Source organism: Petaurus breviceps, unplaced genomic scaffold (genome assembly GCF_028583685.1).
Source record: "Petaurus breviceps papuanus isolate PSGF00001 unplaced genomic scaffold, PetGlider_PUasm1.0 90842, whole genome shotgun sequence".
NCBI classification, from domain to species: domain Eukaryota; kingdom Metazoa; phylum Chordata; class Mammalia; order Diprotodontia; family Petauridae; genus Petaurus; species Petaurus breviceps.
This window is the reverse complement of record NW_027187358.1, coordinates 4,595,116-4,617,805: the sequence shown is the minus strand read 5'-3', so window position 1 is coordinate 4,617,805 and position 22,690 is coordinate 4,595,116. Positions and strand designations below refer to the sequence as shown.

General features: G+C 37.0%; 1 protein-coding gene across 1 annotated transcript in view; it reads right to left on the bottom strand.

The window, feature by feature from the left end:
- Positions 1-22,690, bottom strand: part of MTA3 (metastasis associated 1 family member 3) — a 207,845-nt gene that overhangs the window by 83,753 nt on the left and 101,402 nt on the right. The window contains exons 5-7 of the mRNA XM_069071589.1: positions 21,783-21,846; positions 18,929-19,046; positions 9,324-9,426 (exon numbers count right to left, since the gene is read on the bottom strand). Of these exons, the coding sequence (XP_068927690.1) occupies positions 9,324-9,426; positions 18,929-19,046; positions 21,783-21,846 (285 nt within the window). The remainder of the gene's footprint in view (positions 1-9,323; positions 9,427-18,928; positions 19,047-21,782; positions 21,847-22,690) is intronic.

Sequence of the window (22,690 nt, the reverse complement as noted above, 5' to 3'; positions counted from 1 at the left end):
AAACTCGAGATGAGAAAGCAAGACTTATTACTTATTCACCTTCCTAATATTTTACTTAAAATTTCCACATCAATTCTCCCTAGGGAAATTAATTCATAATTTTTTTCTGTTTTGACTATCTCTAGTATAGATATCAAATTAGATACTAATCATATTAAGGAAAAGTTCACTTATTTCTATGTTTCTAATGTGTTTAATTTTTAAAATAGGCATGAGTCCCTTCTATAAAGCTTTTTCTGCATTAGTATAATCACATTCTTTTTTGTTGCTTTTTAAAGTAGTTTATTATATAGATAGTTGTCTTAATATTGAACCAATCCTGTATCTCTAGAATAAATTCAACCTAGTCATAGTGTATAATCTTTGTGGTATGTCGCTATGACATCTTCACATTATCTTTTCCTCTGAAACCCAACCTTCTTCCAAACTTTCCTATTTTTACCAAGGGTAACTCCATACTTTCAGGTTTGCCATCTCAGAATCGTATTTGGCTCTTTTTACTCCCTCAACTCACTCTCTATCCAATAGCCTACTCTTGTGAATCCTAACTCTAGAATATCTTCTGCATGTGTCCCTTCACTTCAGTCATCCGGTCATCACCTGAGTTTAAACTTTCATCCCTGTTCTCTTGGAATACTGCAAGTTGTACCTCTAATTTGCAGGACTGCAAACAAACAAAAAAGCCCTTCAAATTGGAATCCCTGCTTCCATTATTCCCATTTATAATCTATCATGCATATAGCTGCAATATTGATATTCCTAGGGCATAAGTATAAATATGTTACTTACTGCCCAGCTCTAGACACATCGGTAACATTCTAGGATAAAATACAAATTCCACTATGTGGCATATGATGCTTTTCATTATCTAGCTCCAATCTACTTCTCGAGATTACATTCACATTACTGACCCTCACATGTCTGCTCCAGCTAAACTGGTCTACCTGTTGTTGATCTACCATAACATCTGATTGTTTGTCTACATGGTCTTTATAAAATAATATTTTAACTTGACAAATGTAAACAATGAATATTTCTACACACAGAGCACAGAAAAAGCAAACTGTAAATGAGAACATGAATCTGTATTATATACATCTTTATTTTAAAGGATATGTTAAATTGAACACAGTAGTACCAGCCCTACCCTTGTTCATCTGTTTCACCTTGTGAAGTTCCTTGTGTTCTCTTCAATATATTTTAAAAATATTTGACTGGCTGGCATCTTTTTCTTTTCTTCTACTTTTGACAAAAAAAAAAAACCCCACAACAACCAAAAAAACCTGTTCTTGTAACAAGTGGGTATATTCAAGCAAAACCAAATTCATGTTACATTAGTTGTGTCTAAAAACGTATGTCTCTACATTTTGGATCTATAAACCGTCATCACCTGAAGAATGTATCATCATTACTCTTCTGGAGATGTGATTATAGTAATTACATAATGATCAAAGTTCAAAGCTGTTTTATGTGATAATATGGCAATTATTGTATAAAATACTTCTGGATTTGCTCACTGAATTTTATATCAGTTTGCATAAATGTTTTCCCAGCTTTCTCTGAATCCATTCCTTTTTTCACTATCTTACTGATGCAATAATACTCCATTAAACTCATATACCATATTTTGTTCAGTAATTTCTATCTGAATAGGTAGACCCTTTGAATTTGGGGGGGAGGAGGTGGGGGAGGATAAATACTTTTATATAGATAGGAGTCCTTTCTGCTTGTCTTTGATTTCTTTGGAAGTATATGCCTCATAGCAGTATCCCTGTGGCAAAATGAATGCATAATCTAGTGACTTCTGGTTGTCTTTCAGTCATGTCCAATTCTGTGACTCCATTTGGGATATTCTTGGGCAAAGACATTGGAGTGGTCTGCCATTTCCTTCTCCAGCTCATTTTATAGATGAGGAACCTGAAACCCTAGACAGGGTTAAGTGACTTGCCCATGTCACATAACTAGTAAATGTCTAAGGACAGATTTGAACTCAGGAAGATGAGTCTTCCTGACTGCAGGCCTGGCACTCTATCCACGGTGCCACCTGGCTGCCCCTAGTGACTTAAAGAGAGCTCCAAATGCTTTCCAAAATGGCTGGACCAATTCAATGCTCTATGTATTAGTATTCTGTCCTCCAACAGCCCCAGTGACTATCATTTTCAACAATCTGATAAGTGTGATGTAGGATCTCAGAGTTCTTTTCATTTTCATGTTTCTAATTTGTAGTAATTTCAATCATTTTCCCATATGGTTGTTCATAGTTTACCTTTCTTCTTCTGAAAATGGCTTTTTTATATCCACTGATCATTTATCTACTAAGAAATTGCTCTTATTCTGACATATTTGTATTAACTGCCTATACATTTTGGATACTAAACTTTTATGAGAGAAATTGGCTGGATTTTTTTTTTGCCAATGTTTCCCTTCTAATTCATATTTTATCAACTACTTGCGCAGTTTTAATTTTATGTAATCAAAATGGTGCATTTTTTCCTGTGATATAATCCATTTGAATTAGATCAAGAAATCTTCCTTTATTCATAGCTCTGAGAGGGATCTCCTTCCTGTTTCTCTATTTGGTTTATGATAAGCTCTTTCACAGTTTTTCTAAAATAGTGAGTCCTTACTCCAGTAAACAAAATCCTTGAGTTTAATCACAAACTATGGTACTATGTTCTGTTTCTAGGTCTTCTTTACCAAATCTGTTCCACTGATAAATTCTTCTGTTTCCCAATACCAGAACAGTTTGATGAATATTGCTTTGTAGTATAATGCAAGATCTGGTGCTGCTAGGGTTTTTCTCTCTTCCTTGAGATTGTTCCTCCAGATAAATTTAGTTAATATTCTGTCTAGTTCTATAAAGGAAAATTTAATAACTTGATTAGTATTGGAAATGAATGAGTAAATTACCAAGCAGCATTGTTATATTTATTATACTGGCATAAACCAAACATTAGCAATTCATATCTAATTATTTATTTAAGCCTTTATTTTTGTAAAAAAGTATTTTGCAGGTGTATTGATGTAATTCCTCTCTATATCTTGATAAATAGTTTTCTAGAGCTTTCATACATTTTGTGTTTTGAATAGAATTTTTTTCCTTTCTTAATATATTCTGTTGGTAAGATATAGAAAGGTTGATAATTAGTATGTTTATTTTATGTCCTGCTACTTTTTTCTCCCGTAGTTTAACATCAGTCTTTAATCCTGAAATACTGCACATTAGCAAGTCATATGTTTGGCCTCATTTCTGCATCAGCAACCTTAAAATTAAATCTATAGGCTTGAGCACCAATCCCATTTCCAGAGAAGAGACAAAGTTGTTAAAAAATAAAAAAATTTTTTTTTCATTTTAATTCCAGTATGGCCCCATACAAAAAGCAGCAGCTGAAATGGATTGTTTGTTTTTTTTTAATGCACAAACAAATTTATACCAAAAAATTGTTAACAGTTCCATGGTGGCTCCTGTATAAGAAACAAAGATCCTTTTATAAAAAAGGAATTACAAGCAGGGCTGCACTAAATTCTAAAGGACTGGACCCCAGAGTCCGATTTGCACAAACTGGGTCAGGGGTTGAGGGATTCACAAAGTTAATGCTAAATCCTGCATATCTCAGAAGGTGGGCCAAGAACAGGGACAAAACAATAATGGATCTCAACCAATGAATGCTCATGACTATAAAGAATTTTAGAAAGCCTCAATGGTTGCCCAAGACAAGACTCCCATTTTCTCCCTTTGTCTTAGCTTCTAGACACCAACAAGGCAATTCTGAAGGTTAAGTTACAAGCTTCTAATATGAGACCACAAGAGAAGATGTAATTATTTTTGGAAGCAAAAATGAAACACATGAGAATAAAGGTGTTTTAAATAAAATATGTATCAGTGACTGCATTGAAAACAAGTAGAGGTGATCTTACAAGTAGGATTGTACCATAAACAAACATCAACTAACAGTAAGAGCCAAAATGGCTGAACAGAGTCAAATTATGAGTCTAATGTTTGCCAGCTAAAGGAAGGAGTGTGTATGTGGGGATAGTTGATATATCAGATTCTAAGCTGGAGATGACAGAAAATTTGGATTATTCCTGAGAAAAGGTGTTAGGACGCTAGTTATACTAGTGATGGTGTGCTTGGGCTCCAGCACTAAGATCATATCTCTGGAAGTCATCCAATTTTTCTGTGTGAGAAAATTTTCTCTTGTTACAGAACTCATTCTCTTATTAGAACAAACAAAGGGGTGCCTGGCCCAAGGATTTTTGTCCCTGGCTGACCCAAGGACCTGCCCTCGCACATAGACCCCAAGGTCCATGCCTCTGACAACTCCCTCAATGTCTGGCATACTCCCCAATTTCTCATCCATAGTTCCCAAAAACACCCATACCCCTTACATTACCTAATTAGCATCCTTAACATTCCTTTTCCTGCCCCTTTACTATATAAGCTTTAGATTCAACCCCATTAAGTTGCAAGTTCCCCAAAGGAATTTAGCCCACTTCTACCGGCATTACAATATACTGCCATTTGACTGAAAGGCAGCTTGAGTGTTTGAATTCACTCCAGGCAATACTACCATGGCCAGCACCCCCAAAATGCATCACTGGAACCATTTAAAGAGAGTCAAATGCCTTGAAATGTTTTTGTGCTACCCCATCATCTATGAACCTATTATTTGAAAAAGCACTGATGCCTAATAAAAAATTTTAAAAGATTAAAGTGCATTTTCTGGAAATATTCAGCAATATGAAAACCCTCTACTATAAAACTGTGCATATCCTTTGATCTAGCATATTATTCCTAGGTCTGTATCCCAAAGTGGTTTTAAAAAGGAAAGGAAGGGCTTATTTGTATAAAAGTATTTATAGCAGCTCTTTGGAAGGTGGCAAAGAATTGAAAATTGAGGTGATGCCCATCACTTGGGAAATGGCTGAACAAGTTGTAGTATATGATTGTGGTGCAATATTACTATAAGAAATGATAAGCAGGCAGATTTCAGAAAAAAAAAACCCAGAAAGACTTATATGAACCAACGCAAAGTAAAATGAGCAGAACCAGGAGAACACTCTACACAGTAATAGCAACATTGTTTGATAACCAACTGTGAGTGACAATCCAGGTTCCAGGCCACCTGTGGAGGTTTCCTTTTGTAGTGTTGCTTAAACCTGCTTCCTAAGGCGATTATCTTCTCCACCTTCCCCATCATTTACATCTACCAGTAGTGTTTTCCAGAAGACAACTTCTGAGCAATTCTTGGCATTTCCCTTTAATATTGGAGTACTGGTCTTTCCAAGCAGCTCTCACAGAGATGATCTTCCCAGGGTTGAAAACTCAAGCATCTGGCAAGATTTTACAGACAAAAGAGACTTCCCAAAGTAACAAGTTGACTCTGACAAACTAAAACATACCCATTTGAAAATGAAAGACAGCCTGTTCCCAGAAGGGCAATCTGTCTATGTAGACTTCTCAATTTAAAGCATAATGAGGCTAGGCTGCAACTTTATTGGCTCTCCCCAGCTCCACTTCTTTAAAAGTTCCTGAATTGGTGAAGTCACCTTCATGTGAGCCTAGAAATTCCTGAAGATAAGACTCTTCAGAGTCTAAGCCAGCAATTCCTCTGTGGTCATCAAACTCAAAGTGAGAATCTTCAGTTCTTACTAGCTCCTGCTCAAATAAGCCAGCACAGGATATAGAAAGGTAAAATGCAGTTTATTTATCCACTCAAGAGTGTGATACACACCGTCAGTAGGTGATGGATATCATTAATAAACGTTAAATGTGAAACATTCTTGTATTTCATGTTCCCACTAATATACCCAGCCACTTGGAAATATGAGGTTTTTTAAATTCATGTCAGACTAACTCAATTAAGTATTTTCTGAATACTTATTTTATAACCTAGAATATTGCTAGATATGGTAAAAGAAAGAAAAGAATCAGAAAACTTGTCCCCTTGAGGAACTAATAATTTTTTTTTTTAACATTTTGGAGGGTGGGTTGAGGGAAAGAGCTTCTCCAGTACAAACATAAATCAAACAATGAGAGAACAATGGGGCTAAATTGTGCAATTCAATCCAAATGCACTGAGAATACAACTGAAGGAGTAGAATAAAACAGAATTTATTAAAGATGCTTCACACAAACTGAGCCTTTTTTGAAAAAACAATTTCCCCTCACAGTTTTATGCTGTTTCTACCTTCAGAACTACATCTCATATCCTTCATCTTCTCACTATTCACAGCCTGCACATCTAGTTCTGGCCCTCATCACCTTTTGCCAAGACTATTGCAATGGCCTATTTGATCTCCCTTCATCATTTCTCTCCCTGCTCCTATACATCCTCCACACAAAAAAAAGAATTTTCCTCAAGTAAAAGTCTGGCTATGTCATACATCTACTCTATAAACTTGAGCTTTTCCCTCTTGCTCCAAAAATTAAGCATAAATTTCTGTTTGGTTTCTAAACCCCTTTGCAACCTGGCCCCATCCTGTTTTTCCAATCTTATAATATATTACTGCTCTTCATGTACTACGTGCTTTGGCCAAACTGGTCTTGCCAAACTGGTTCCGTAGACACTGTACTCCATCACCTGTTTCCCCAGCTTCATACCAACTATATCCCATGCCTGGAATAATCTTCCTCCTTACCTTGGTCTGAAAGACGTTTCGCCTCCTTGAAGACTCAGGTCAAGTACCACATTCTACATAAAGGCTTCCCTGTGTTCAAAACTCATTATTTTAGCATTTATACAATACTCTTAAGACTTGCAAAGCACTTCACAAATATCTCATTTGATCCGCACAGTCACCCTGTAAAGTAGGTGCTATTATTATCCCCATTTTATAGATGGAAAACCTAAGAAAAAAAAAGAGGTTCAGTGACTCTTAAGCTCAGGGTTCCATAATTAGTAAATGTCCATGGCCAGATTAGAAGGCCAGGGATGCCTGACATGAGGTCCAGCCATCTCTCCACTATCCTCCACCACCTCGCTGCTTCAACTCCTAGAGCTCTCAAGCAGCTCCCATATACTCTTCCTAAACTCTCCCGTTTCTTACTATGACTGAGGAGATAAGCAGTCTTTATAATCCAAGGACAGACATTTTCTATTTATGCCCAATTTCCTTAGCATTATGTTTTTAGCAAATAAAATCAATTAACTGAGAAGCATTTTGTCTACTATTTTGCCTCAGTCATGCTAAGAAAAAAAGGGAAGGTTTAGGCAGAGTATATGGGAGATGCTTGAGAGTAAGAACTGTCCCGTTTGTATCCCTAGCACTTAGCACAGATGCTTTGTACTTGGTAAGCACTTACGAAATGCTCTTACATTCATTTATTTATTCATGTAGGGAAGTTAAGACCCTCAGCTCCGGATAAAGATATCTCTAAAAGATAACACAGCTTCCTGTCATGGTATAAAGAGCACTAGCTATGAAGGGGATCTGAGTTTAATTCCCAGCTCACATACTACTTGTGTGACACTATCATCAGCATGAGGATCACCATTAGCATCATTCCGGGAAGCTATGTCTCTTTTAATGCAGTCCAAGATTTTAACTACCATATCACAATGCTATCTCATACATATTTCATTTTCTACCAGAACTCACTTATCTTTTTCAGATAAACAACTATATAATCACACCTCCTCCATTTTTAGAAACTAAGAGTGAGACTTTACACTTCACTACTGAATTTTAGGGGCAGCTAGGTGGGACAGTGGATAGAGAGAGCGCCAGGCCTGCAGTCTGGAAGATCTGAGTTCTAATCCAGCCTCAGACATTTACTAGCTAGCTATATGACCCTGAGCAAGTCACTTAACCCTATTTGCTTCGGTCCTCCATCTGTAAAATGAGCTGGAGATGGAAATGGCAAACCACTTCGTTATCTTTGCCAAGAAAACCCCACAAAGAGTTAGAAATAAATGAACAACTGAATTTCATCCTATTAGATTCAGTCCAATATTCTTGTCAGACCTTGATTCTCAATACTGTCATCTAGTGTGTTAGCTATCCTTCTAAATTTGGGGGCTTTTTTTTTTTTAAGCAATCGGGGTTAAGTAACTTGCTGAAGGTTACACAGCCAGTTTTTTTTCTGGGTGTGGTGCTGAGTATCTGAGCCCGGATTTGATCCAGGTCATCCCGACACTGGAGCCGGTGCTCTTACTCGCTGAGCCACCTGGACGCCCCTAAGCAACTGGGGTTAAGTAACTTGCTCAAGGTTACATGGCCAGGTGTTTCTGGGTGGGTGCTAAGTGTCTGAGCCCAGGATTCGATCTCCAGGTCTTCTCAACACTGGAGCCGGTGCTCTTACTTGCTGTGCTACCTGGCCGCCCCTAAGGGGGCTTTTTTTAACCATCCCCAAATGCGCACACATATTTACTATCTATGCCTTTATCCAAGTAATGGATAAAAATATAAAATAATGCAGGCAAGCATACCTGGGATCCCTTCCCATGCAGAAACTGTACTATCTATCACAATTACTCTCTGTCTGGCTGTTGGTAAGATTTCTGAATCTACTTAATTACATTATAATTTGGTCTACATATCTCAATCTTCTCCACAATAGCAACACAAGATATTAATTATAAATACTTTGCTATAATTCTAGGTAAATAATATTTATAGCATTCTTGTTATTTATTATTTTAGTAGCCCTTTCAAAAAAGGAAATAAAGTTAATCAAACATCATTTGCTCTTGATAAACCAACACTGGTCCTCTGCAATCATTACTTCCCTTACTAGATGTTAGTCAACGCTTCTTTTAATGATTCATTCTAGAATTATCCCAGTAAGCCCAGCTTATTGCCCTGGAATGTACAGGAACTGTTCACTTCCTCTTTTTGAACATCAGTACCACATTCGCCTTAATTCAGTCTTCCCTTTCCAAGATCTTCCAGATACTACTCACGGATTCAGTCAACACATCTGCCAGTTACTCAGTATCCAGGATATAATTCACCTTATTCAAATGACTTGAATCCACTAAGAGCAGCTAGATGTGCTTTCATTTTTTCCTTATTTATTATTAACTCCTTGTCAGTACTGTTTTGTGTTATTTCTGGGAAAATGTCATTTTCTTTAGCAAAGAAAACAGAAGCAAACTAAGAATTAAGCAGTACTGACTTCTCTCTGTTGTCAGGTACCACCTGAAATATCCTTTCTTCTTTCTATTTAGGGAGAAGAGAAAGTGAGAAAGAGAGAGTCAAGAGAGACAGAAACAGAGATAGAAGAAGGAAAATTTTTAAACATTAACTTCTTCAGCTCACTGAAAAACACAGAGCACTTTTGAGTAGTCTTTCAAAAAGAAGTTATTCTTTGAGCTTACCGTGCTACAACTAAAAATTGGTCAATCTGTCGATCAGTGAGAGGGCTGTTTGGGTCCCAAACTTTAACCTCCAGTTTTGATTGTTCTCTGCCATCTGCTTCTCCTGTAAAAAGGTAAAAGGTGTACAGAAGTCTGATTATTTGCAAGATATTTTCTTTGAACATTAAAAAAAAAACATGCTCTGAAAAATTTTCTAGAATAGCATTACCAAATTACTAAATTTTACATGATAATTGTCAGTTTCTCTATCAGAGTAATTTAATTCTTCTTGATACATTGAGGAGTTTTAATTCATTAATACATTTATTCATCATATATTACATACAAATGTAATTACAAATTACATATAAGCAAATATATATAACATATACTCTTCCCACTTGAAGCTGCTTTAATCTTTTTTTAATTAAATTTTGTTTATTTTTAGTTTACATCATTCATTTCCACAATACTTTCTGAGTTACAAATTTTCTCCCCATCTTTCCCCTACCCACCACCCCAACACAGCGATCCCACTGTATATGCCCTCCCCCAATCTGCTCTCTCCTATATCCTTCCCCATTGCCCCTCTGACTTTCCAGTAGGGCAAGATGGATCTCTATATCCTAGTGCCTGTACATCTCATTTCCCAGTTGCATGTAAAAAAAAATTTTATATATACATATATATATATAAAATATTAAACATTTGATTTTAAAACTTTGAATTCTAGATGCTTTCCCTTCCTCCCTCACCACCCACCCTTACTGGGAAGATAGGCAATTCAATATAGATTGAAAACATGTAGCTAGGCAAAACATTTCCATAGTGGATATACTGTGAAAGACTGACTATATTCCCCTCCATCCTATTCTGACCCCCACTTGTTCTATTCTCTACTTTGACCCTGTCCCTTTTCAAAAGGGTATACTTCTAACTTCCCTCCCCAAAAACTGCCCTCCCTTCCATCATCGCCCCTCTCATCCTCTTCCCCCCTACTCTCCTGTAGGGTGAGATACCTATTTAGTGTGCATGTCATTCCCTCCCTAAGCCAAATTCAAGGAGAGTAAGGTTGACCCATTCCTTTTTGCCTTCCTGTTCTTTCCCTCCATTGTAACAGTTTTCCCTTGCCTCTTCTATATGACATAGTTTACCCCATTCTGTCTCTCCCCATATCCTCTTATTATATTCTTCTCTCACCTTTCAATTTCATCTTTTAAGTATCATCCCTTCCTATTCAATTGGTCCTCTGCCCTCTATGTAAACCTGTACACATATATACGCATTCACATATGTATTCATATACCCATATACCATCCCACATAGACACATATATGTATGTATACATTATACATACACACATATTTATAAACCCTTCAACTATTCTCATAATGAGAAAAGTTTCCTAAGTTACAATGATCATTTTTCCATGTAGGAATGTTCAACTTTGATAAGTTCCTTATGATTTCTTTTCCCTGTTTACCTCCTCATGCTTCTCTTGCTTTTTATATCTGAATGTCAAACTTTCTATTCAACTCTGGTTTTTTCATCAAGAATGATTGTTAAGTCCTCTATTCCAATGAATGACCACATTTCCCCCTGAAACATGATACTCAATTTTGCTGGGTAGGTGATTCTTGGTTTTAATCCCAGCTTCTTTGCCCTCTGGAATATCATATTCCAAACCCTTCAATCCCTCAATGTAGAAGCTGCCAGGTCCTGTGTTATCCTGATTGTGTTTCCACAATATTCAAATTGTTTTCTTCCTGCCTGCTTATAATATTTTCTCCTTGATCTGGGAACTCCAGAACCTGGTGCAGGAGTTCTGACTTTGTTGTCTTCCTGCTATTCCATGCTTTGATCCTTTTTGCCTCCCCCCCCCCCCCCCCAAATCCAAAGTCAGATTGCTGTGCTTGCTTTGCTTCCTTTGCTTGCTCATGTTGCCACTCAATTACTTGACTTTTTGAGTTTTTTGCCACAGTAGAACTCTGCTTCCAGAGAGGAGAGCTTTGTCCCAAATCGCTGGGGTATTCTCAGCTGCTAGAGCTATAACTTGGCTGCCCTCTCTGAAGCCTCCACACACTCTGGTTCACTGGTCACACACCCCAGGACCTCCACCCTAGACAGAGATCCAAATCCAAGCAGGTTAAAGCAACAGTGATTACCCCTCAGAATGGTCACTTGGTACCGCTACGATCTGCAGGCTAGGAGCTCGGAAGCAGCCATGGGGCTGCGGCTGCATACCTCAACCGCTTCTCCCTCTGAGGGGCAGAGAGCAGACCACTCTCCTGGACCCCCTGTTCCCACACTGACCTCTCACTTTGTCTTTGGCATTTATGGGTTGATGATTCTGGAAACCACCACAGCTGCTGGTGATCTATTCTCCCAATGTCCCTGTAGCTGCAGCTGGTTGGGCTGCCCGGGGGCTAAACCAAGGGCTCATGGGGACAGGAGGGGCACCCTGGGCTCTGCTCCCAGTGGGGTACAACGGACCCTTTCTGCTGGCCTGCCAGACTGTCTTCAGCAGGAGGTTTGTTTCTCCCTGTCATTTTGTGGGTTCTGTAGCCCTAAAGTTTGTTTAGAGTCATTTTTTTTATAGGTATTTGTGGTATGGGGAGAGTGCAAAGAGTTTTCCTGCTTCTATACTGCCATCTTCACTCCACCCACCCCCCCAATTTGTAACCTGCTTTAATCTCTTAAAACAAATATTCCTTGCCCTACTTTTATCTTAATCCAAAGGAAAAATAATGAGTATGCTCCTGCAACTAGACTTATGACAGTGATGGGACATAGGAAGTAGTCAAAAGGATAGCAGAAGAATAATACAGTATTTATTAAGCACCTACAATTTGCTAGGCAGAATCTCAGATACTAGAGATAAAAACAGCAAAGTGAGTCCTTGTGTTCAGTGAGTTGCCATTCTACGAAAGGGATACAATATATTCATAGATAAGTAAACACAACTCCATGGGAACTAATTCAATTCTATACAATCCCTTAATCTGGAATCCTTTGCCATATTATTTATCACCTACCACTTCTTATCAAACTCAAACCCTGGATTACTCCCACCATCTGATGCTTTCCCTTCCATTTATGTGCAAAAGTAAAAATGAACTGAAGGAAATCATGAAACTGTGAAGATTGGTCTGCTACAAATTTACGTAATCTAATCTCAACAAGGCCATCACTGCAGCAAGGCAATCATTCTGATCCTCCCTAATTGATGCAGTCCCCTCCCACACTACACAGTGACTAGTTCAAACCACCCAAACTGGCCAACTAAGCATAGATGTCTCCCAAATCTCTTAAGCCCTCCTCTCTGTTCCCTGTATACTCTCTCACTGGGTGATCTCATCAGTTCCCATGGATTCAATTATCTTTAGGCTGATGATTCCCAGAACTATTCATCCACTACAGTCTTTTTCCTGAGCTCTCATCCCACATTACCAATGTTAGAAATTTCAGACTGGAGATTTCAAACAAAATGTCTAGAAATCTATTCCATTTCATGATCTTGTACCCTCTCCCCCAAGTTCCTTATACCTTAAAGATTACCACCACCCTTCTAGTTACCCAGGCTCACAGTCTCAATGTCATCCCTAACTCCTTTGTCTTGTTCACCCCCACTATTCCAAAAAGTTGACAAATCTTATTTCTTTCTTAGAAACATTTCTCACATGAGTTCCCCTTGCTCCACTGATAGCTACCCTAGTTCAGGTCCTAGGACCTTTACTCTGGACTACAACAGTCTTCTAGCTAGAGCCTCTGCCTCAATCCTCTCTCTACTTCAATCCAACCTTCACATGAATGCCAGTGATCTTTTTAAAGCACAGGTCTGACCATGCTATCTTCCTACCCAATAGACTTCAACAGCTCCCTATTATCTTGAGGATCAAATACAAACTCTCTTGTAAAGCTGCTCACAACCTGTCCCTTTCCTAATACTCTCTCCACAGACTGTGCAATCCATCCATATTGCCCAATGTTCCTCACAAAACTGGATACACCTCCCATTTTCATGCCTTTGCACACACTACCAATCAGGGATGGGATGCTTTCCCTCCCAACTTCTGTCTCTTAAAATCTGTGTCCTCTTTTTAAGATTCAGTTCAAGGACTACCTCCAATCGAGCATGAGGTCTTTCAGGCCATTCAAAGTCTTTAGTGCCTTCTCCTCTAAGGCTACCTTCCACATACTTAGTATTTACCATGTAGGTACCAATATAAATCTCTCCTCTATTAGAATTTAAGTTCTTAAGAGCAGGGATTCTTATTTTGCTTTTCCTTTTCCTTTGTATTCCCCAGGGCTTAGCACAAGGTCTGGCAAATAATAAGCATTTAATAAAATGCTTTAATAAAAGTCCCTTGACTTGGGAGAGAAACATCAAAGTGAAGATCAACTATATTCTCCGCAATGGGAGTTTTAATTAATTTCATAGGAGACAATAAAAATATATGAATTTCAGATGAAAATATATCTATCCCTACCTTTAAATCATGAAATATTTACATGACTCAGGTGTGAAGTATTATCCTTTAAAATATAAGTAATGTGATCACATATATATATTTATACATATATACACACACCTATACTAAGTTATCAGTAACTCATCACAGAAATTCATCATTTATATTACAGACAGTATTACAGATTAACTTCTTAAAACTAGGCAGGGGTGGAGGGGGGAGGTCCTTTAGTTCCATGGATCGGCATTCATCTAAGTTCAGTGTCAACTTTAAGTAAGTTGAGGGAATGATCACTGGTACATAGCCTTTGGTTAAACAATCAGAGAAAGAATCAAGACTCAGGGGAAATTTTTAAAAATCTTTAATTTATTCACTAAATTGTTCCCTTAAGCTTTGGCTCCAGTTGTTCACCAGCTGTAATGTCCTGAGACCTCCCAAAATTCTATCCATCCTTCAAAATTCATTCATTCATGTTTTCTTCAAAATAATAATGTACATATTCTCCCTCTTCCCCACTCCACTATGAAATCTATTACATGATTACTCTCTTTTCTTGTTTACTACATTTCCTTAAAGAATATTCAGAATTTTGAAATTAGAAGGAGATGAACCATCACTCACACCAGATTTTCTTGCCCTACCCCCAACACCAGTCATGCAGCAGGAGGATTAGGAGCAAAAGCAGCTGGCAGGCCAGTTCAAACCCAAGTACACGCTTGGCTCTGGGCCCTCTGCAATACCCCTCAGAGCCTATGAGCTTCATTTTTCAATCTGCCATCCACTATCAACCCTACAGCTACTCACATTTCTTTCCCTTTCCCTGCAGTAATCAACAACCAACCACTTAGACAAAAACTATCCCAGCCCTCTGCCACCTCCATCCTCTCAACTCTATCCTGCCCTTATCCCACTCCAACCCTATCTATACCTTCAGTAGTGCCTTCTGAAATTCCCCTGCAATAGTAAATCAATTCCACCTCATGCTGGCCCTCTCTTAGACTCACTCCATTAAGAAGCCCTTATTGAGCCCTAGCTCCCACCAAACAAAATCACATTTCTTATCCTATCATTTCCAGCACTGGATGTATCTTCTCTCACCTCCTTGCTCCCCAACACACTGGACCTGGAGGGGTGTCAGAATATTCCCTGTTTCTAACTTTCACTTCCAGACTGTTCCTTTTTCTCTACAACTCATCAGCTGCTTTCCCAATCAATCAAAAACCACCCATAAGGAAGCTTCAAATTAGATCTCACCATAACTCATAAGGGTTCTACTTCCCTAATTAGGAACTCTTGACTTTCTCCAATCTGATCATGATCTCCCAGCATTCCACCTATTCCACCTCTCTTGACGGCACATCCTTCCTAAACATTCTTTGGACTAACCCAGATGCTCTCCCCACCCCAGGTCCCCCACCCAGAACTTCATTACTCTTACTTAGTGTCTTCATTTTTCAATCTCTCTACCCTCAACCAAATATTAACCATTTCAACTCTACAGTCTTCTACTCTTGAATCCCTTACTCCATCTCATTTTGTCATCTCTCATCTTTTGCCAAATCTCAAACCTGGATTATCATCTACCTCCTCACTCCTCCTGGTTCCTAATTAGTTCCTACTCACTAGGTGCTGAATACAGCTGAAGGAAGTCTCATAATGAGGCTAACTGGGTACATTATAAATTGATGTTATCCAAATTCAATTTGGCCCTCACTACAGCAAGACCAATTTCTACCTCATTGATACCTAATTTTATTCCCCACAGAAGCTATTCCAAGCTTCTCTTCCCTCCGAAGTCCCTACCCAAATGCATCCCATCCTTGCTGTCTGCCTTATACTTTCTGGCCTATTTGCTGCATTTGATATTACTTCATCCACAATTACTAGTGTTCCCTGGAGTTCTGTCCTAAGCCCTCTACATTCTCTCTCAATGTTTTCTCTCTTTATTACCTTGGTCTTAATTTTCATTTCTATACTGATGATTCAGAGATGACTCCAGTCTATCCTTTGAGCTTCAAGTACTCATCACTGGTTGTCTAGTCAACATTTTGAACCAGGTGCCCTGGACTTATCTCAAACTCAACATGTCTAAAAGTGTACTCATTGCCTTTCCCCCAAAAAATTCCCAACTCTTCCAAAATTTCTCATTTCTGTAGAAGGAAGGCTCCAACATCCTTCCAATCTTCAGGGTTCATAATATTGGCAATGTTACAATCTCCTTACTCTCCCTCCACCCATCTCACTCCCCCCTCTATACATACACATTCAAATCAGTTGCTAAATGTTGCTATTTCTACCTTTACAACATCTCTTTTCTTCAACCCCTTACCTTTACTCACAAAGCTACCATCTTATTTCAGTCTTTCATGGCTTTTCACTAAATTATTTTAACTGTCAACCAATTGGGTCTCCCTACCTCAAGTCTCTCAACTTTCCTGTATATGCTAGACACTGCTATTACCAATGATCTTTGTAATTGTCAAATATAATCACCTGTTTTTAATCTTCATCCTTCTTGATTTATCAGCAGTATTGGAAATTTTCTAATTATAAACAGTAAAAGCAATATTTTAACAGTGATTAACTGTGAAAGATTTAGCTATTCTCATCAATACAATAATGATCCAATACAATTCTGAAGAACTCCTCCAGAGAGAGAACTAATGAACTCTGCATACAAACTGAAGCATAATTTTCTTTTAATTCTTTGTTTCTCTTGCCTTTTTGAGGGGAACGTGGCTAATATGCAAGTATTTTGCATGTCATCACATGTATAATTAATATCATATAGCTCATCTTCTCAAAGAGTGGGGGAAAGGCTGAAGGGAGGGAGAAAATTTGGAACTCTTAAAGATAAAATGCTCAAAATAATTAAATAAATAATGGAAAGATTTTGTGTATACTCTTTCTCCTTCCTACACTTGTATACACTTGTGTAGCAGATACACCTAATAGATGAACCTAAGTTCAAATATGACTTTATATACTTAACAGCTTGTAAACCTGGGCAAACCACTAAACTTCTATCTGCCCCAATTTCTTCAAATATGAAATGAGGATAATAATAGCACCTACCTCCCAGGACCACTGTGAGGATCAAATGAAATAAAATATATGTGTAAAATGCTTAGCTCTGGTACTTTTAATAAATGTTTGTTTTCTTCCCTTTTCTGAATTCTCATCCATCCAGGTCATGCTCAATAACCTTGGACATCCCTCAAAGCTCTGACCTTGGTCCTCCTATTTTCTTCGTCCTTTCTCACGTGGTGATCTCATTACCTCCCTTTGGTTCAATTATTAGGTAGATATATGTCCAGCCCTAGTCTCACTAATAATCTCTAGCCCAAAATCACTGAATACTTTTCAGACATTTCAAACTGGATTCCAGTATTTCAAACTCAATGTGTTCAAAATAGAACTCATTACCTTTCCCCCAAAACTCCCCCCCCCAAAAAAAAGATTTCCCAACTTTTCTGCTATTGTTGATGACACCACCATTTTCTCAGTACCTAAGCATCCAATATCCACAATAACTTTCGTATATATATATATCCTTTTCTCTACTCCCACAGACAACCAAACCCTTTTATCCCTACTTGTCCTCAAGGATCTTATATGAGGAAACATATATAGGTAAGTATAGAGAATATATATCTATATCTACATCTGTATCTATTCTGGATTGCTGTATTTACAAATGTATGTGTATCTATACCTATATCTACATCTCTCCATATATACATTTATGTATATATAGATATATATCAATATCTAGCTAAATAGATATTATTTATACCCATACCTATATCCATCTGTATCTAGATACTAATATCAAAATATCTTGATATCTATAAATACCTATATCTAGATATAGATAGATTCTCTATGTTTACCTATACATATTTCCTCATATAAAATCCTCAAGTATAGGTTCAATTTTATTTTTCTCTTTGTATCACTAGAGACTAATCCAGTGCCTGCATAATAACTTCTTTTTAAATAACTGATTATGTGAATGCATTATATAAGTTGATAAGGATCTGAAATGCCATTACTTTGTGTTTATATCCATAAACACATGTGTGTATATATTCATATATGCATGTCTGCAGTATCTGCCAAGTGTGTGTACATGTGCACCTATATGTATACATACACATGCATATACAAATATAATGTCTTACATTCAAGTGTGTGTACGTGAGATACACACACACACACACACACACACACACACACAAATGTGGGGGGATGTTTGAGGGGCAAATATAAGGTAATTCTGAGGAGTTAGCACTAGTACCTGAAGGGAAATTATGCAATCACATGTAAGACGTAATTTTTGAGCTGAGATCTGAAAGAAGCTAGGAATTCTAAGAGGTGTTAGTCAAAAAAGGTTTTCCCCCAGATTCCTTTACTGCTTTCAACAAAGTCAAAATAACCTATGCTGGTGACTTTTTGAGCCTCTCATCATCTGTGAAGTTCAGAATACACTGTGTGTGTCTGTGTCTGTGCATATTCCCTTTTTAAAATGATTATTTATTTAGCCTCATAGTCTAATTTTCCACCCAAATATTTTGGATTTTCAATTATACAGTAAACTTTCTATATCTTATCTAAATTCTCTCAGGGAGGAAGAGGGTGAAAAACTGACATAGAGCAGAAAACAAATGGATTCATTAAGTAAAACAAATCTTGGAAAAGGCTATACTCAAACTATTTTGAAGTTATCACATGTCCTAAATATGGAGGCTTAGGCAGTATTAAAATGAAATAAGTATAACTAAAGAACATTAATACAATATGACCAAATTCCTATCTAGAGCTCTGCACAAAATGTCAAACTGAAGGACCTAGCACGTTTCAAGACAATATCATGACAAGATAATATTTAATGTCTATGTCATTTTTTCAAATGGGGAAAAATTCACAAGATATTTCAACTCTTAAACAACAGTGTCACAATCATATAATCCACTTACTTTATAATAAAATTTTGGCACACTGTGAGATTATTAAAAAGTACAAATGCTCCTAATTTTTATACATTACTCAAATATTTGGATCTTCACTCTCTAATGATATTACAAGACTCCTTTAAGGTATACAATGGCAAGAGTTGTTAAAAATTATAATAGAAAATAATTTAAAACATACCTTCTGTGAGCATTTCTGGTATATCTGCTTGATATCTAGGTCCTACTCTGATTTCCCCTTTGTCTGCTAAAAGTGTTTTCAATGAAGGATCATAAACCAAAGAATAGAAAAAGGTATCCTAAAAAAAAAAAATATATATGTCAAGCAAACAATAAACATTTCTTAAGAGTACATTATATGCCAGGTACTGTGCTAAGCAGTCCTTGAGGAAAGGAAGATAGTCCTTTCCCTCAAGGAGCTTACAATCTAATGTGAGACAAAACATATAAATAAACATATGCAAAGCAAACCATCAACATTTTTTTTTGTTTATTTTTTGTCTTTTTGGAGGGGGGATGGCAGGACAATTAGGGTTAAATGACTTGCCCAAGGTCACATGTCTACCAAGTGCTAAGTGTCTGAGGCTGGATTTGAACTCAGGTCCTCCTAAATCCAGGGCCAGTGCACCAACCACCTAGCTGCCCCAAAGCAAACCATCTACAAATTAGGAAATAATTAAAAGAGGAAAAGAACTGGAATTAAGAGGAGTTAGGGAAGGGTTCCTGTAGAAGGTGGGACTTTTGTTGTTACTTAATGGAAGCCATGAAGGTCAGCAGATGGAATGGCAGAGGGTGATTATTCTAGACATGGGGGAAACAGCCAGTTGTATATATGTATATGTAAAGGAACATAAATTCTTCAAACGTTCTTACATGTGGCAACAAAAATGTAAAATATTGAGATTAACATTTATTCAACATAGTGAATATAAGGGTAAATCTTTAGCAATAGACCATATTTATCATCATCATAGTATTACTAAGGACATGTCAAAAAATGAAAAGCCACATAATTCAAGCAAAATAGAAACCAGTAGTGATAATAGGTATGTATTTGAGGTATTCATGCAATCAAAACCAAAAGCATCATTAGCATACTGAAACTGAATCTCACAATAGCAAATTAAGAATATAAAAGATATGAAAACCTACATTCCTGTAAATAATATGCTTTTCAATTCTTTTCAGCTTTAAAATTCTATTATTTTGTGAATCATGGGAGGAAAACACTTTTCTTCAAATAATGTTATATCAAGGCTATTTTTAGTATTTGGGAGTTTGTTTTTAAAATATTTCAAAAGTCAGAGAAGACCTCAAAAATGAGAAGAATTTTGACCCTAGAAGACAAAAAATGAAATCAAAGCAGAGGAAACTGCCCAGTGATGGCAGAGTTGTCTTTTCTACTTCTTAGGTACATTCTGGGCTGAAGCAAAGCACACCCAGACTGGACATGCCTATTTTCCTCTTTGCTTTCCTTAGTTATCCATGCCATTTAAATCTTTGGTGTTTCAGGCCTCCAATTTGCACAAAAGTCAAGCATATTGTCAGTGATGTCGTACCTGTTTCCTACATGAACCCCATGTGCTGTATGTTTGAAGAGCACAGTAACAATAAAAGGCACTGAACATGGCAGCTAACCACTCAGTAATCAAGTGTATTTGAAACTACAGATAGCATTTTGAACTGGCATTGCATAAAATTTGATTTTCTGTTATATTAAAAAGTAAAATGTGTGATTTTTAAAATGTAGGAAGTTTATACTGAGGAACTTCTCCCAGCAGTATGAATGAGCACGGTTACTTTAACTTCAATTTTAGGACTGCCAAAGCAACTGAGACAAAGTGATTTGCCTCAGGGTCACACAAACAGTATGTGACCAAGGTGAGACTGAACCCAGGTCTTCCTCACTCTAAGGTAAGCCCTATATCCACCATGCTATTCTGGATTTTTTTTCTTTTTGGAGGCAATTGGGATTAAGTGACTTGCCCAAGGTCACATGGCTAGTTTTTGTGTTAAGTGTCTGTGGATGAATCTGAACTCAGGTTCTCCTGACTCCAGGGCTGGTGCTCTATTCACTGTGCCACATAGCCACCCCTATATTCTGTATTTTTTTTAATGTAGTAAAAGAAATGAGTTTAAATCTTTGTGTCAGACAAAAAGTTTAAAAAAGCATGCTCTTAGCACCAGGGTCCAGGAAAGCAATTTGCTGATCAAGTTACAAAGGAGGGAAGAGATCCTTAGTAAATAACTTCCACTACCAATGCAAAACAGCACCTTCTAAGCAACTTAAGAGCACTAAAATTTTGCCTTGGACACTGAGAAGTTAACTGACTTGTCTCAGGGTCACCCTGTTCATTATGTAGCAGAGATAAGGCATGAACCCAGGTCTTCTAACACAGACTAAAGGTCAACTCATTATCCACTATGCCAGGCAATCTCTCTCCTCTTCACTCTTTAACATTAAAATTTAACAACTATATACATACATACAATCATTATTATTATTATTATTATACAATTTTCAAGATTACAGATGGAAAAACTATACTGAAATTGAATACTTGCTCTGTTATCTCTACTTTGATGTTATTCTCAGAAAAATTTCATCATCATTTTAAACATGAGCATTTCAAATATCATAAAATCTGTGGGGCAAATAAAAAAGTAAAGTAAAAGTAATTTTTAAATCAAGTGACTAAAGGGATACTCAATTTGACTAAGCTATAAGGATTCTAAAAGGCAGTTTCCATGGTGTATACAGACACTAATTTACTAAATATATTTTCTTCAGCTGTACTAACTATAAAAAGAGACCCGTTATTCATAATATGTGTTCAATTGACTAAGAAATGGTTACTCCCCTAGAAACATTTCCAACAAGGGCTGAAAAGCAGAGGATTAATTCTAGTTAATACAATGTGAATGTTGAATCAAGGTTATAATGTCATTTACATAATAGAAGTTGATAAACATTTTAATTTTCACAAAGATATACTCTAAAGGGAAGAGGAGCAAATTAAAGTTATATTCATTACCTCTTTATCAAGATATGACAAAACTGATTCTGTCTCATTCAGAAGTGCAACACTACATTTTCCCCTGTACAAAGAGAAAAAAGGAATACTTAAGTAGACAATCTGGCTAGGTACTATTGGCAATATTTAAATTGTAAACAACATACAGAGATGAAAACACCAAAAATTATAATGAGGAATATATTTACTCTATATAACAATATCTGCTTATAACAGGAGTGAAGAACTAAGCTTATATTATAGAATCTTATGTTTCAGAAACAGAATATACAAATCACCAAATATTTATTGAGGGTCAAGTGAAAGGCACAGAATTTATGAATCAAAGGCAATTTCTTTGATCAGGTGAGATTGTACTGCTTTTGGACTAAGATAAAATGTACAGAGCAAGAAAGTGATCAGAGCTAAAATAAGTTTCAGAGAAAGAAAAGATTTAACATTTCAAAAACAATTTAATACAAGAGACCACAAGACCAATGCATTATGTTTTCAACTGGAGAGGAAAAAAGTTTCAGCCCTATTTTTAAAGTAATTAGTGCAATAAACGGAAATTCTATAAGTCTAGTAAACATCTATATCAGACAGCAGATAGTCAAAATACTGACAATCTAACAGGCAAGATCAGGACTATACCCTCTTGCAGGGCTAAACGGATCACTGAGCCACCTCTAGAATGAAGTCAACCCAAAAGACCACGAGACAACTACTAAACACCTAGCTGTAGAGCATTCAGAAGCCAATGGAAACCACCTATTGTTGTTTATGGTCTTTGTCAATCCAGCCACAAAAGTGTACCTTAGCACAGTGCCTACAGCATGGCCTTGAGGCCACATGTGTGCCTTTTGACTGAGTCCAAGTCTTACAGAACAAATCCTTTTATTAAGGGGATTTGTTCCCTGAAGTTCTGA